General features: G+C 41.1%; 1 protein-coding gene across 1 annotated transcript; it reads left to right on the top strand.

The window, feature by feature from the left end:
- Positions 1 to 2: 2 nt before the first annotated feature.
- Positions 3 to 17369, top strand: RAD51C (RAD51 paralog C). The gene is made up of 9 exons (XM_068415898.1): positions 3 to 155; positions 1335 to 1593; positions 1849 to 2015; positions 2983 to 3116; positions 5871 to 6002; positions 8297 to 8363; positions 10846 to 10906; positions 13312 to 13372; positions 17047 to 17369. The coding sequence occupies exons 1-9, from the start codon at positions 38 to 40 to the stop codon at positions 17146 to 17148; spliced, it is 1101 nt and encodes a 366-aa protein (XP_068271999.1). The 5' UTR covers positions 3 to 37; the 3' UTR covers positions 17149 to 17369.
- The last annotated feature ends 210 nt before the right edge of the window (positions 17370 to 17579 follow it).

A 17579-nucleotide genomic window follows, 5' to 3' on the forward strand; every position in this document is an offset into this window, starting at 1 on the left:
GCCTGTGGCGGCCCTGCGCGGCGCGGCAGCCGTGGGCATGCAGCGGGAGGTGGGCAGCCTGCCGCTGGCCCCTGCGCTGCGGGCCAGGCTTGTCGCCGCCGGCTTCCAGACGGCGCAGGAGCTGCTGGAGACCGGCCCCTGCGGGCTGAGCAAAGGTACCGGCGGGGCGACGGGCCGGGCGCCCCCGCTGCCGGCTGCTCCGCGCCCGGCGGCCCGCGTCCCCGCAGGCCGCGTCCCCGCTTCGGGCGGGTCTCCCCCGCAGCCCTTCCCTAACCCTTTCCCTTCCGCGAGGCTTTTGTAGCAGCTTCTTAGCGAGGATGGGGTTTGAGCAGGGTTTCGCTTATTTAAACGGTTAATGCGTATTAAGCAGCGTGGGCAGAGCAGGCAGTTGTGGCTCGGTTCTGGGCAGGTGCCCTGAGAGCTCACCGAGCCCTCAGGGGAGTCCAGAGAAATGGGCAAAGTAGGTGGTTACTGACTCACAGGTGCCTAAGCAAAACTAAGACAAAACACCACAATTCTGATAAAAGATCCTCCTTAGACTGAGCGATAGATGTAAATGGGCTACAGAAAAAGAACAACCAGAGGATTCTGTGTCTCTCATTCCTTTTCTTTCCCCAACTGTACATGCTTTAAGCAAAATAAACTTCGATGAAGTCAGAAAGTTGCCTTTCTCAAGAAGCTAAAATAAGATTTGCACAGCCATTGTAAGAAGGGTATCATGTTTTTGATTATCAGTAGTTTTGTTATCTATGACAATATGTGGTAGTAGTTTTGCCTTGAAGATCAAGGTGAAGTAGCTAGATGCTGACAGATACGTGTGTATACAGACAGACACACAGAGGTGTTTGCAGGTATCTCGTCTCTGTTACTCGGTCTGTGTTTCAAATTAAAAATAATGCGTGAGGTGCTCAGCCCTGGAATACCCTGAGAATTCGGAGTACGATCAGTAGGTGTCACTGTCACTGCAACCTGACTTCTTTTACAGGACCTTATTTGCTTCAAATGACATTAATATGGTAGCACATTCAGTGCAGAACAGGTAAATTGCTCTGCCAGGTCTTATGCACATCTACGAACAGCAGCTTTGATTATTTTTTATTTGCAGATCACTTACTGTCACCTGAATTCAGAACACAGGGCATCTTTTGAAAATTGCATCATTAGTTCCAGGTGTTGGCAAGCTGTGTGCATCATTATACTAAAAGAGTTAATACTTTTGTGTTACACTGCAGAATGATCAGGTTCTATCAAACAAGTTGAATTATTTCTTCATGCTTTAAATAAATCACTGTTTCTAAAAATAAGGTAGTGTTTCATGATTTTGACTCTTCTAGAAATTGGAATCTCCAAAGAAGAGGCACTGGAAGCATTGCAGGTTGTGAGGCAGGAATGTCACGGGGATGCAGCAAGGACTGGTGGGGGATCAGGCGCCACCAGAAAGTGCACAGCACTGGAACTCCTGGAAGAAGAGCAAGCCCAGGGCTTCATCATCACCTTTTGTTCAGCACTGGACAATATTCTGGGAGGTGGTGTGCAGCTAACAAAAATCACCGAGATCTGCGGAGCACCTGGTGTTGGGAAAACACAGCTATGGTATTTTATTTTTAGATTACTTTTGTACAACAGAGAATCACTTTTGTTTAATTTAACTATGAAAAGAGTTCATTTTTCTTGTTGTCATGACTGCAGTCTCTGATCCTTCCACACCGTTATAAATATAATCATGATAATGGCTGTACCGCTTCCTGTTCCACGTATGCCTCAGCAGAAATGTCACTTTAGGAGTTAGTTGGGAGGGGAGAGCTTTGTGGTGTAAATATTTATCTTTTTTTCCATTTCCCATGGCAGTATGCAGTTGGCAGTAGACGTACAGATCCCAGAATGCTTCGGGGGCGTAGCTGGAGAAGCCGTGTTCATTGATACCGAAGGAAGTTTCATGGTAGACAGAGTAGTGGATATTGCAACCGCCTGTGTGCAGCATTGCCAGCTTATTGCTGAAGCTCATCAAGAAGAAGGTACGTTGCTAAGCCGTTTCTTTCTGCCCAGTAGGCTAGGAGCTGAGTGAAACGAGTGGCTCGTAGGCTGGAGTTGGGGAGTTCTTGCTGCCAGCCTTTCATTTCCACTTGTGTGTATCATACCCTGAACTGCGTCACTGTGTGGAGCCATGCAGCAGACTGAGCTGAACTGCTTTAAGAATAATTCTTTTTCTACATGATGATTTGTGGGTTTTTTAGGTATGTGGGTTTTTTGGTTTTTTCTTTTTTTTTTAAACACATCACTTTAATGATCAAATTCACAGCAAAACCCAAACACAACTCTGTCAGAAAAACTGAGGGATAATGTGCTGCAACACAGGGGCAGGAAAAGCAGCTGGGGAAAGAGAAGAGGAAAGACAGAATTTCTTAAGGCAGTGTTGCTGCTGAAGCCCCATATGGTAAAACTGTACCTGGAATTCAGCTCCTTCATAAGGTCAATATAGCCAGGTTGCATTTAATGAAGAGTTTTATTCTATAAGTAAGTCATCAGTGTGTTAGGGATACAGGCACACTTTTTATATAAGAGCATTTTATGCAACAAACTTCTGTTTGAATGGAGGCAAAAGGACCATATATTAAATGAGCTACTGCCTGTACATTAAACAATGGATGATTAATAGTCTGTCGTCCTCTGGTGGTGTTTTGGCTTGAAAATTATTTACTGGAAAAGTTCTTTTTTCAGAAATAAATCTTTCATTGTTGGAGCACTCCCTTGGAGGCTCCGGTGTATCTCTGTGCAAATGCTGAGATAGCATCTGCTCACCACCTTCTTGACTTTCAAGCCAGATGGAAGGTAAGTTTCCCACACTCTTTACCTTGACTGTTTCTGTTTCTGGGGGTTTTGCTGTTGCTATACGTGGAAGGCATAGTTTGGTAGAGTGATGAAAGTAGCAATACGCTAGTACAGACTTCTGACTCATTTACTCATCTATTTATTTGTTCTCAGATCATCTAAAAGCTTTGGAGACTTTCTCTCTTGAACATATCCTTTCTCACATATATTACTTCCGTTGCCGTGACTACATAGAGCTTCTTGCACAGGTCTACCTCCTCCCAGACTTTCTGTCAGAGCATTCAAAGGTAAGGGTTATTGCAGACTTACCAGAAGATATGACTCATCTTCACAGTAAGGTTTTCAGGGATACTAATCTGGTATAATAAGAGTACACGAGTAACACCTTAGTACCTCATCAGCTTGGCAGTAGTCTATTGGCTGATGCCAGAGTACAACTGTAAAGCTTGCTTGCTTGTTTGCTTTTTCATTCCCATTCCAATTACTCTTGAGAGTGATTTGCTTTTGCTAACACTGCTGCCATCATCCCGAATCTCCACTTTAAGGCGAGGATACTGGATCTGTGTTGCCACACGGTGTTACATTTCTGTGAGCACAGAATTATGAATCATCACAAAACTGCTTTAGAAAAGAGTCTCTGAGCCAGGTGTGCATGTGATGACCACGATGCAGGGGGATCAGAAAGGCTTAGTGCCATTTTTTTTGTCCTGGAAGATCACTGAGGACCAGAAGCATCCTGCAGCATCTTGGCATCCAGAAAGTGACTCTTCTCCTTCTTTCTGATACATCTTCTGTTGCTACAAGCAACCAGAGCCTGCAGCTTCACTCTTGGGTGGACCACAGCCAAAAAGTTTCCTAGTACCTAGTGTCTTTGTGAAATGCTATTGTAAGGCAGTTTTTTGCCACCTCCCTTCCAGATTTCTAGATTCTGCACAGTGGATCGCTCCCTAACAGGATTCAGGGAAGATGACTTGGCTTCATTCTAACAAAGCACGAATCAGTGTTGTTTAGTTAGATTGTCTTTTGCATATCATTTCCATTTTTGGAAGCTGTTCTGTTCTTGAAAGCACAGATGGGAATCTTACTTTTGCTTAGTGTAGTCTGGTATTTCCCTTTCTCTGCCAGGTACTAACGGTGCCCTGTTGTGTTTGCTCTTGTGGAAAGTACATGGCTTCATTAGCACAGTTACATTGGGCTGCAGTTCTCTGGTACCATCTGTGCTGATTATCTGTGCTTGGCCTGGAGCCTGAAATACTGAAGGTTTCAGGAGAACCGTAAGACCTTCTGCTGATTCCTTGGACAGGCTGTAAGTGACTTGACAGATTGCTCTTTGCAGTCCAGGTCTCATTAAAATTAGTCTGATCCCTCTGTGCAGACCTGGAGCTGAGACTGGGACCACAGGACACCTCCAGGTTTTAGGGGGTTTTTGAGAGAGACATAGTCGTAGAGAGTGTGATTTGGAAATATAAATTAGTTTGAGATCTTGTTAATAATATGAGAAAGATCAATAATGTGAAAAAGACTATGTTAGAAAATATTTTTGTCATAATAAAGGCATGTGTTACCAAGCTTTCTCTATATAGCCTACTTTTGAATACTTTAAGTCTACTTGTTTGCTATTTTATAACAAGTGCAACTGGGAGAAAATAATCTAAATTGCATCCTACCTGGATATCTTCATCTGATAGGCAAGTTATATAACTACGTATACATTCCTTTCTAGCATGAGTCATGTTTATGCTGTTAAACTGATTGTTCTTAAAGTCAAAAAATTATGCATGAGGAAGATTTACAGGCTTATAGAAATGAATTTGCAGGAAGGAAGAAAAATGAGAAAACAGAAGAATATCTTCTTTTAGTTCTAACTACTTAATCTTCTTTTTCAAATTAAGATTTTTTTTTTCAGTTGGAGGCCCAGGGCCATTTCAGAGAGTGATGTTTGCTGCAGGCTTGTATGTTCCAGTCACAAAGCGACTTGCCAATAATGAGTTAAATCAATAATACAGAAAATGAGTTTTCTTGTGTTGTTTCCAATTTGTTATCTTGTGCATTAATGCAAGAACTTGTAGATACCTAGGATTTGAGTGACATCTGAACATGCAGACACTGTAAAACTATCCATCTCCCTTCTGTATTGCAGACAGACTTGGGTCATCAAAACAGCTACAACAAATGAAGTTAGAATAAATCAGAATCCCAGGCTAATGTTTATATAGTCTCTCGAGGGTGATGAGCCAGCAGCAGCATCGTGCTCTAGCTTCAGCTAATGATTGCTACAAAAGAAATAATTCAGCAAAGCAAACATCTTCAGGCAAGACAGATACTCAGCTCCATTGCATAGTGTCTGGAATATCTTTGAGCATCTGTTAAAATCCATGTTTCTAAGATAAATCACTGATAATGACCCTGAGAATCGGATGAGTTATCTTAACAGTGACTGCAGACAGCATGTATTCTAGTTTTGCTTTGGATTTTATTTTTTTGAGGGAGAAGGTGAAATAAATTGGTGTTCGTGGAGAGTTCATGGAAATACAGTTCTGATGTTTAATGATTTTTTCCTCCAGCTTCTCTTCTGCAAGGCTTTAAGTCCAGCTTTGTTATTTTGTATTCTATACCAGGTGCTGCAGAGGTAAGTCAGCTAGCTGTAAGTGAGTAATCTCTGATACTGGAAACAGTCGGAAGGGCAGCTCTGTGCTGAGTTAACTAATGGGAGAGCTCAGTGCAGCGTTTTGTTTAAGCTAGTGCCGCTATGGTCTGAGCTAGTGTCTATGCATAATGCAGCACTGCACTTAGCAAGTATACTAGTGTGTTTGGAGCTTGAGGCTCTTCAGTCTGCACTCCTGTGGAGTGCTGATTGTCTCTGATATATAGAGAGAGACAATAGGTGTTATACTGTCAGGCACATCTGAGTACGAAATAAAAGATTGTAATCACCTTATATAAAACATCCCTTCTAAGTGCACTTAGAAAGAGGTCTTACTGCTTTTTGTCCTTTGTTTGTAGGATAGTAATGGTCGTTTTTCCTTTTCTTCTGCATTTAGGTCCGACTGGTGGTAGTTGATGGAATTGCATTTCCTTTTCGCCATGACTTTGAGGACCTCTCGCTTCGAACACGGCTTTTGAATGGTCTGGCACAACAGCTGATCATCATAGCAAATGATCATAAATCAGCGGTAAGTCTGGGGCGGGTTTAAATCACAAAAGGTGCTACTTTGGAATAAATACATTACAAAGAATTAAGCGAATGTGATTTGTGATTGTCTGTAAATAGCAAAATAAAACTGCACGAAAGTCCTCTACGTTCAGTTTGACAGTTTGGTTAGATGGATCGCACAGACAAAACTGTTTAGGTGGAAAGTTCCTAGACTTGGCAAAATAAGTAAAATTTGCATTAAAAGCATCCCGTGGATCTTAATTAAAGGGTAGCATGTCAGTCTGTCATGCTGTTTCACATCATCTTCTTTAATGATTTGGTTGGACAAGGAGTGCTCCTTTGATGACTTTTACCTACAAAGCACGCACGTTAAAATACATCAGAGCATTTAGCGACTCCAACATAATTTTCCACTCTTTGTTTAAAAATAAACTAGTGTCTTAGCGGTGGAACTGTTCTTAGGGAGGAAACCCACTTTATCTGCTAGTTTGGCTCGCTGTTCTGGCACGCATGGAAAGCCGTAGCTTCCTTCCTGGGCATTGTTTCTCCGTCATTTACGCCAATACGGAGGCAGCAAACCCGCAGCGCGTAGCCGGCAGATGGCACTCAGAACCTGCTGCTGTTCCAGAAGTTGTTTTGGCAGGTCTGTTAGAGCACAGAAAAGCATTGTTCAGGAATTAGAGCTTACACAGTCTCAAAATGGTGCTTGTCCCTGTAACTGTTTCCAGGTGACTCGCAGCCTTGTCACCCACGACTCTCTCACGCAATTGGCTTTTGTTCCTAACTGCTAAAAATACGGCTCCCCTCGTGCTTCCTCCGATAGCTGCAGGAAGGGAAAGAGCACAGCTCTACGTTCCGCCTGCGGTGGGCGATTGGGCTTGCTGCTGAAAGCGTACCCTCTCTCTCACCCTGACATGAATTATGAAGCTTCTTCCTGCTGGTGTGGGCACCAAGGGAGACGAATGTTACATGACTGCTTGATTTGCACAGTGTCCAGCTTACCGAGTGCTTTCTCCATAAATTGGGGACCTGGTGACCTTGAACAGGAGCAGTTGTCATTGTACAGTCTTTTTTTCTTTGGTCAAGGGAAACATAACTTATTTCTGTTGAACAAGTGAGCAGTTTAGTACAAACACTTGCTAAGTAAACACTTGCTAAAGAAGTGATCAATCACAGAGCTTCAGGAATGATTTAGCTCAGACTAGCCCTCTTGTTAGTTTTTGAGTTAGTTCCATGTCGCTTGCAAGCAGTCTAAATTCAGCTTGCGTGCCAGAGATTGCTTGTGGGGCAGCAAAGCCAGGCAGCCTGAACGCTCTCATATGGTAGGAATAATGCTCCTTTGGTTTCTAAAGCTGAACTCAGTGGGTTGTGCTAGGATGCCCAGACAAGCCCTTCTCCAGCAGTGAGATGGGGAGCCTGTTTGGGGCTGTTATCATCCATATATGAGGAGTTACTTCTCTAAAAGACGCAATATATGTCTTGGGGCTTTCAGCTATGTAAATGTTTTGGTGTGTGCCCCGTGCGCTCAGAAGAATTGCTTGCTCTAGCACACTTTTCTAACTGTTCAAGCAAGAATCATACAAGCATGTCAAACAATGAAAACCCCTAGGGTTTAAGATAGGTACAATTTTTTATTTTTCATTTTTGATGAACTTCACAATTAATATTCCTGGCTCTTTTCTGTCTCACCCACACCCACTTCTACCAGGGATCTAACCTAGACTGTCTGTGAACCTCCTACGAGTGATTTGTGCTGCGAAAACACTCCCCCGCTCTGTCTGTTCACTTTCATTCTGCTTTGTATTGTACCCACTTGCGCATTTTTAGACTACAAGGTGCAGAAATTCTGTTAATCACTAGGCTTATGCATGCTTTGAGCAGCACCAAGTTCGTTTATGCCACAGTGACTGAAATCTCTCTCTTTATTGAGGGCTAGTACAAGTCTCGTGCATCTAAACACAGATCCAAACAGTATTTAGTACAAATATGGTGGAATATACAAGTTGTGTAGAGTTTGCATCCCTTGGGAAGGGAGAAATTTAGGTTTCTCTAAAGCCTTGAATGAAAGAAATCCACCTTCCATGCAAACTGAAAATACATTTTGCAGGGTTCTCTTGTTTTGGCTATTGAGAAAAGATGAGGCACCTTTAGAGTTTCTTGTTAACACGGAAGCTTCATTACAGTTGGCAAGAGTTTTGCCTGAGAAACTACTTTATTGGTAAAAGCTTTTTGAAAAATCCCTCTCTTCCTTCCCACCAGTATGCTGCTTTTCTGGAGATTTTTTTGTTCATTTGCTTCTGTTTCCTCTTTTAGGTAGTTCTGACAAACCAAATGACAACAAGGATTGGACAAAGCCAGTCCACGTTGGTACCTGCTTTAGGTAGGTGTTTAGCTTGTGAGTTGAAAACTGAGTTAATCTTCAAATATGTGACTTCCTTTCTTTTGGCATCGTGTACAAAGAAAATTAAATTGTTTGCTGAATTTCTGCAGTGTAGCAGAATCCATGGTGAAAATATTAGACCCGTCTAGCATTGTGGAACTGTACAGCAGTGCTTATCTGTGTCAGTCTTGTGATTACAATTAGCAACTATCAAATTTTATTCTAAACTCAAACTCAGTTTCTGTGAACTAAGTAATGATTCCTTTGTTCTGGAGGGGAGGGAGAAGAAGGGGACAGCACCAAGGCAAAGATGTTCTCAGCGTCTGTACAGGCATTGAACCGTTTGGCACAGATGTAAGGTAAAATGAACAAATACAGACTGTCTCCTTCAAGAATGTGAAGAATGTAGAATTTTGAGCTGTGCATGCAGATAAAGACCCAGCTTCTGGTATCTGCCCCTTTTTGTCATTTTTGCCTCTTGCTCTCTGATGTATTATTTCTGGCAGCCTTTCTGGCTACAAACTCAAATAAAGCTAATAGATGCTCTCTTTCTTTAGTAGCCAGCATTGTTTGAGAGCTGTGGTGTTTATTGAGTCATAGGGACAGTAAAGAATGTGAAAACATTCAGAGTAGGTTATAATTCAAAGATACCGTGTATTGTCTTGTGCATATTTTCTTTTACAAACATTTAATTTGACATAACCTCATACTGACCATAAACTGATTGTGACTTTCACCAGAATGTGTGTGTAACCACATAGTATTGTTAAACTGAGTAGCGTGTACTCTTGCAAAAACGAAAGTTTGTACCAGTTGGTAAAATATTTAAGCTAAGAGATACTCAGCTCATCCTAAACAGCGATAATTCAAGTTGAGCGTTTCAGAGTGGCACAAAGATGTGAATTTATTCCATAGACTTGGTGCAAGTATTGAGCTGGTGGACTACAAGGTGGTTTTTACGACCCACTCTGTAGGGATTCTATTTCAACAGTCTCATAGTATAGGCTAAAGAACCTCCTACTCCTCCATGGTTAGTTGCAGCCAAAGGAACTATTGAGGGAGGGGTCAGCAGCAAAACCTCAAGTAAAATCAATTCTATTGTCTCCCCTAAATAGGTTTTTTCCCCATTGATTGGTGAGCCTTGGAAACAGCCTTTTCTAAGACTTTACAAGCGCATTAATCTCAACTCTTATTCAGCTTCCTAGCAGAAGGGAAGTTCTTAATTATGAAAAAAAAAAAAGCACAGATGCTTCAAGGTATTAAGTCAAGAGCTTTGTGAAGGGGACAGCTTTCTTTCCCACTAGTGATAGCTAAGCTGGGTGTTCCTAGACATTTCTACTGGATATATTTAGAAAGGAGGTCAAATATTAATCTACAGCCAGTTTAACTGAGAAATACCTCATTTTACAGTAGCATTTTTCTCTCGTATTCAATACAGTTGGAAACACTTTGGTGTGGAATTTGTACCAGTTGTAAAATCTGTTTTGATCTCTGACTCGGAACCGTACCTGATAGCCAAAATCTTTAATCTCAACTTCAATATAGAGGAGCAAGGTCTGGCAAGATGCCTGGAGGGTCTAGGTCTTCATTATGGTTGAATAATTGTTTTTCTTCTCCGTGCTATAAGGAATAGCAGAGCACATGGGGCATGTGGAGCTGGTGACATGATGGAGACCAATAAGTGATTCAGAAGTCACAGGGCTGTGTGCAGGTGAATAGGAGAGGCTTGCAGCACTTAACCAAAATGACTGTTTTAAAATGCAATCCATCTTTGGACTACTGACTGTCTCCTGGGTTAAACAGAGGCTCTAACACCCAATACAGCTGTCTGTAAATTGACTGAGCTTGTGGTCGGGTGTGAACTGAAACAGTAGGACTGTTTCCCCTGAAACAATCCAAACTTCCTTCTCTCTTTCCACCACGGCCCCCCGCCCCTTGCTTTTGGATGTGTTCTTCTGCATTTTGCTGTCAGAAGAAGAAGACTGCTTCGGGGCCCTTAATACTTTAATAATCATTGACTTTCTCCCAAAGCTTGTATCCCAAAGGGAGTGATGTTTGCTCATAATTATGCCTGAGAGACGGAATATTGCAATTTTGAAGTAGGATTTAGACATACTCACTAGACTTCTTCAGTAGTAATTAGAAAAATCTTTTCTTCATGCTGCCTCTGTTTTCAAGATTTGTCTAGGACCTGTCCTTTATTAGGTATATATAAAATCTTTCTAGAAATATGAAGTATTGCATCAAGCTTTCTATAAAACACACTGTGAGTACAGAGGTTATTAATTGTCTCAGTATATTTGATAAACTAGTTGTGAAATCCTTGCACATATGAAAAAGATGTGATTCATTACTGCAAGAGAGGTATAGATGTTTTAATCGTGGGGTTTTTTTGGAAGACTGGTCTAATTTCAGTTTAGTTACTGATAGTGCTGCTGTTATAGGAGATAAATAAAACGGCCTGTCATTTTGTGTCACCCAGGAGAAAGCTGGGGACATGCTGCTACTGTCCGTTTAATCTTTCACTGGGACAACAGTCAGAGGTAAGTGAAAATGTAGGCTGGTAAGGTACATAATAATATTGACCAGTGTGACATTGGAGAATCTTTCTCAGACTGGCCCCAGCGGCCAAGCAGGGGTTTGAATTTTGATTTCTGGCCTTGGTCTGCCATGTCCCAGGCTGCTGAGGCTCAAGAAGAGCTTTCTAGTTCAGCCTAAGACAGTGTGGGCTGAACTTTCATGCTCCTCCTTCTCACCATGGTCCACTTGCTGCAGTGCTGTACTTTCTTTCTGACAAGATGCCATGTCTCATCAAAATATAATATCCTGGTGGCAGTTGCTCAGACACAAGAATTTAGGATCTCGTGGCTAAGTAGAAAGTTTTTTTTACTCTCTGCATTTTGTAAGCAGAGAGTAGAATTTCTTTGCTTCAGTCTTTTAGGCCCCAGTCAGTACAAAGCCAAAGATACTGAAGAAGGTTTTCCAACCAGACAGTGGTTCTCGGGAGGACAGACCGTAGGATGACCCTTCTAAAAACAGTTTGAAGTTCTGCCTGTTGCAAGGAGATCTTTTCTGTTTCCTGTTTCTTTTTTCCCCTCTTCACTATATTGCAAGCTCACTTCTCTTTCCTGGTCAGTTAAATTTGTCTTGTATATATTATCACAATGCAGCAACTTGAGATTAAGAAGCCTTGCTTCAATTCCGTAATCTTCTGCAAACGGTGAACAAAAATGCTCCTGGAATGTTGTGCATAGTTTTGCTTGTTAAACTTGAAAGAGAAATGCACTGACACTTTCTTGTGGAGTTTTGTTTTTTAAATTCTAAGTTTGAAGGCAATGCAGAATGACTACAGCAGGCTGTTTAATTTGGAATTAAATCAGCATGACTGATTAGTTAACAGCCTTTGTAAGAGAGAAGTTGCATCAACATAATGATTGCAGAGTGGACAACAGTTAATTTTGTATATCAAAAGTAAAGAGCTTTTTTCTTCTGCAACACAACGAGGAAGGTTGTGGATACAGGTTCCAGAAAGCAAGCCAAAAATAGACAAACATGTTTTATTTACTGTTCTAAATATGCAGCTAATATGGAGCGGGCCCTGCAGAAGCACAGCAATTCCAGTTACAACTGCCTGTCTGTAAAAAGCAGAAACAGGTAGATTCTGTTGCATTTTTACATGAACTACCTATAGCTGATGATCCATCGTGGTTTTGTTCTTCTTGTTTTTATAGTAGGTTATTGAGGCACAAAGATGACCATTTGAGAATCCATTTGCCTTTTTTTTTTTTTTAAATTGTGCTTTGGCCAAATATGATACCTGGCTTTTTCTTTCTCTCTACTACTAGAAATGTCAGAGCTTAATTATAAGGGTTCTCATTGCTGTGAGGCGAAAGATCCTGTTGAGTCGGAGGCATGCAGCAGAGCTCCAGCCGAGTGCTTGTGAAAGCGTGGCTTCTGCAGCTTCAGATTTAGGCTATTTTGTAAAGTATAACCCACCACTTAAATGTTCTGAGGAATTCCCTGTGTAGCTAATACGAAGTGGCAGTGTTCCTCAGGCTGTAATTACGTGCTCTCTAATAGAATGGCACCTCAGGGAGGAAAAAAACCCCGAAAAATAATTAACAGGCTCTTTGGCAGGCTGTCTCGATACAGAGAGCAGAACACTTTCTATGTTGGCTTTACATAAGTGTAAGTTTTGGGGAGGTGGGCATGGTGCAGACTGGCAGCCCTGGGACTGGTTGAAAAAGCCCTTACTTTTGAGTTGCTTTGCAATCTTCTATCTATATTATGCAAGCGTATTATTGGGCTAGGTGCCGTAGAAGCACAAATCAAGATGCATTTGTTAGAGTCTAAATGCACAAAATCAAGGAAGTGTTAGAGGAGAAATACAAGAGAAATTATTTTCTCAAGGTTATGCTGTATGTCAGTGGCAAGGTCAGGCTTAGAAATAGAACATGTTATTCTCATTATCCATCTACTAGGTTATATTGACAGGCTCGTGAAATGTCTAGAAAAAACCTCCCTAGAAGTATTTGAATTCTTGAGGGCATCTCCGAGCTCTGAGAGGTCAGTGAACAAATGATTGCTTAATGGAGTAGGAAAGAGTTGTGCTCAAAACCTTTTTTTGTTTGCATTTTAATAAAGTGGCATTTGGAATTAATTCATAATTAATATTGTTCCAAACGTGTGATCAAATACTGTGATGAAACAAGGCTAATTAATCATTCACTCTTTTTAGTAGGTCTACATTGTATTTGAGCTGACAAGTCATGTAAGGATGGGAATTTGGCATCCGCAGTTTAAATGACCTATATGTAAATACATAAGAATTCCACTGGTCGTCTACCCCGTGATTGTGGGAAAACTTGGGTGTGGTCATTTGGTTACTTGGAATTTTTATTATTGTATTCACTAATCATAATTATCTGTTTGTTTTTTTTTTAACCAGGTTGGCAACGTTGTACAAATCACCAAGTCAGAAGGAGTCAACCATACCATATCACATTACCGTTAGTATTTCTTTTGGGATGGAGATGGGAGCAAATTGTTAGCTGTAAAGGAATTTCCAGACACATAGACCAATCTGAGAACGATGTTTGCTTTCTTAGTGTTGCCCTTCAGTTGCCTTCTGAAGGTAACCAGTAATACTGGGATATCTCCAGGTTTATGAATATTGTGCACCTTTCTCTTTAGCAAAATGATCCAGCACGTTAGTCCTCTTAGAGTTAAAACATTTTGATTTCCAGATCAAATTTACAGGCAGCCTGTCCCCATATGTTCTTGTGCTAGTACTGCTTATCTTATCTGCCCTTGATGTTAACTTCTGGCCTGAGTGCAAGTACAGAGAACAATCTTGCACTCCCTGAGCCTTCATTTTGGGAGACTTGAACAAGCCAAGCTGTTTTCTCCCTTGTCAGGTAGGTTGTGCTTTCCCGAGTGGCTCTTCTCTGCGTCTGTGCCAGTTGAGTTTATCTTTTTAGGACAAGGGTGACCAGAATCATACATGGCATTCCAGAGGTCTCACCAGTGCTTTGTGCCATACATATTTCCACATCTCAGCTTTAAGTGCATTGCCTGATATAACCTAGGTTGTATTTCTCTCTTTCATAGCTCCATCCTACCGCTGACCCTATGACCAGCCAATGCATACAGATTTTTCTCTTCTGTCACTATCGTATGAGGAGCTTCCAACTAATGGCTGGAGTGTTTATTCATCCCTAGTTAAATCCTTTGATTATTTTCTTTTGTGGATTATTTTCTTTTCTTTTTGATACATATGAATGAGAATACATACTGTCTAAGCTGTATTTAGGTTTAAAAAAACCCCACCACTCAACTCATATCTTCAAATGTCAGATACACAGGTACATGCCATAGCTATTTGCTATGTGTCCTCATGGAAACATGTTGCCATAGCATTTCCTGCAGATTTTAATGCTGCCATAAGATGAGATCTTCAAACTATTGAACAGAAATCAGATTTTTCTTCACTCCTGAGTGTATTCACCTGGACAGAAGAAATACTGCAAATATATTTATATTCTTAGTTCTGTAAGGACTGGAAGGCTAAGTGGGACTACATCCCAAGGTTGTTTGGATCACGTGATGTGAGTGTGCAGCCCTTTCTCTCCAGCTGACAAGCAGGATTTTTATCTTAGACAGTTTAATTGCCTTTTCCTTTCAGTTTTATATCCATTATAAAACAGCTATGCTTTCTTCTTCTGTGTGAATGCACACAATCTTGAAATACAGTTGAAAGTGTATCCTAATCAAAGATTAGTTAAAACTTAAGATTATCGCTGTGTTTTTTCCCTTAGTCCTGTTGAGCTGCTTCAGCAGACAGTTTCTGTAACTAAAAAATGTATTATCCCTGTTTCTTTCATGAAATTCAGGTCTGATGGTAACATTCTGCTGTTACCATTTCTCATTCCCATCTCTATAGTTAAACGGGAAGATGTAACTACATGTTCAGTGTTTCCAAATCTGATCTAGCACATCTGTGTATAAGCAGCATACAAAATAGAGTTAACTAAAAATATAATAAATTCCTCAAGCCTAGATCCTCAGAGATGTTTAGGCTTATGCAAATCAGATACTTTGGTACCATCGACAAACTGCCTGTTCCGTGCCTGTAAGCCGACGGAGAATTGTGTAACTTAGTGACCGAGCTCTAGTTCTTTTTCAGCTGTGTCCTTTCCAGCATACTGGCAAGTCGGTCACTGCTCTAAGCAAGGGGTGGAGGTTGTGGAACACCTATCAAATGAAATAGAGTTTCTTTCACAGGCTGATAAGGATTCATTCTTAAATGCAGAGTATAGAAATGGAAATTGATTTATGCACAAGGGAGTAAGTAGATCATCTGATTCACCTGAATTCCCAGGTAATGTGACCTGATTATTTCATCATGAAAGACAGAGACGCAGGACCTATATTCTGGGTAGGAATTGTCAGTATTTCCCTGAACTGTGGAGGGTCTGCCAGACTAACAATGAGAACACCGCTCAGGTAATAAAGCCATCCTCCTTGGTCAGCCTTGATGCAGTCTGTAGACACCAGAAGATGTTAAAGAACAATTTAAAATGACCATAGACCATCTGAGCTTTGTAGGTCCTTGGTTCCATTAGCCACGTTCTCGCCTTCTAAAAACCACTAACAAGTTTCACAAATATACACAAAATTCTTGTGTTTTCAAGGTGCTATGCCCAGAAGGTACATGCCCTTAACTAAATGCAAAACATCCTTACTAAGCAGCCTCCTTTATCGTGTTCTGGCCTTTATAACCATCGGAATGCTTTCGCTGGGAGTCTAGCACGCTGGATTAAGTGGATTCTTGGCTGCAGATCCCCCTTTGTGCCTAAGGGAAATGGCAGAGATTAGATGCAAGCAGCAGTGAAACACTAAACTTGAAGATCCCCCATTACGCTATTTAGAATAACACTTGAGTTGCTTATAATAGCAGAGGGACTGCACAAATTCTGCCCTTGTGGCACCTCTTGCTATTTGTTCCTTTAAAAACATAGCAGGCTGTGTGAGGTGAGGCATTTAGAAATAGAAATACAGAGATGGGAGACTTAAGCAAAACATTTTGATTGGGTTTTGTTTTGTTTTGGATTGCTCTTGGTGTGGGACATGCTGGCATTTTAGAAAAGTCACATGTCTGATAGTAATTCTACCTGCTTTTTCACACTGCACCAACCTAAAATGTCAGCTTTCGTGAAATGCTCTCATCCCCACGTTGTCTCTACCTGAGCATTTAGGATCCCCAAAGCAATTTCTTTTCTGATTAACCCCTTTTCCTCTCTAAGTCTTCACTGCAGCGAGAGTCTTCACTGAGCTGTCAGCAGTGCTCCCTGCACAGCATTTGCCTGGAGATGGGAAGACAGTTGCAGCCTTCACATAACATCTCAGTATCTCCGTCTGCACTGATGACATGTTTAACTAACGGATTTTCCAGATCTTTCATATTTTAAAATCTTTAAAATCATTAAATTGTGAGCTAAGGTAACAGAAAATACGAATGGTACTAAGCCAAATAGATCACTTTAAGCTCTCTCCTGCGTAGCAGTATCTGGTTTTCACTTCTACATTTAGTTTTTGGCAGTTAAAAGTTCTCATCCCATTGTGTCCCATAAATTACTATGCTGGGATGGTCTTTGCAGTCTAGAGGCTGATTCAGATAATGCTGTTCTCTTACAGTGTCTCGTTGATGTTTTCAGTTCATTAAGTAGATACATGAAACAAAAATATCCTAGGTTTTAGAAATCCACGGTTTTGTTTCTGAATATAACTGAGGCAATTAATCCAGTCATCTCCTTGCTTCTGTGGGAGCTTGAATAAGGGCTGAAGGATTTGGCTTTTAATTTATTTAAATAGGCAACTTAAGCTAATTTACAGAGAAGCAGTGCTTCATAGCTGTAGGGGTTATTAGTGGTAAAATGAAAATGATAGCCTGGTTGGTGAAAATAAAATATCTTCAAATTTAAAATGAGGAGACACAGTTATTAGTTTGGCATGTGTGTGGAAAAGCTTGCAGTTCTGAGCTTAGCCTGGTCTATAAACGTTCTGTGGCCGCTCATCTAAAATAAATGACAGCATCATGCCTTATTCTGATCTTCTGGGAACTGGTTACTCATGCTTTATAAGCATAGAAGTGTTATCACATGATTTTGCTTATATGTTACAGTCTCATGGCTTCAGAGATGTGCAGCCTCCAGCTGTCACTCAAAATGCAGAAGACACTGAAATGAACCCTCGCAAACGGCCACGGAGGGAAGAGGAAAAGTAATAGTGATTCGAAAGTTGAATGTTAAAAAAATGCGTGCTACGTGAGAACAGTTGCACAGTGAACATGCAACCAAAGGTAGCCGGAGAGACTCTAACTTAAATTCCTGCTCTGGACATTATTTTAACATTAAGACTGCAATATGCAAATTTCTGTCGCAGGAAATTCCTTTGTGTATGGCATAATTTTACTTTTATAATAAAAATCTATGTTTTCTATTACAAGAGGCTTCAGCTTTTTGGGGGGAAGATGGAGAATACAACTACTTTTTTTACTCTGGGTAAAAATCCAATGAAGTGCGAGCATCTAATACAGTACGTTTAATGGCACAGGTCTTCATCACTCATCTGGTGTTGTGTGTATGTGAATTTTAACAAGGTTTCATGCAGCAATCTGCTCACGTGCCTCAGACGAGGGCAGAAGGCAGTGGAGCT

This window comes from Nyctibius grandis, chromosome 18 (genome assembly GCF_013368605.1).
Source record: "Nyctibius grandis isolate bNycGra1 chromosome 18, bNycGra1.pri, whole genome shotgun sequence".
Taxonomy (NCBI): Eukaryota; Metazoa; Chordata; class Aves; order Nyctibiiformes; family Nyctibiidae; genus Nyctibius; species Nyctibius grandis.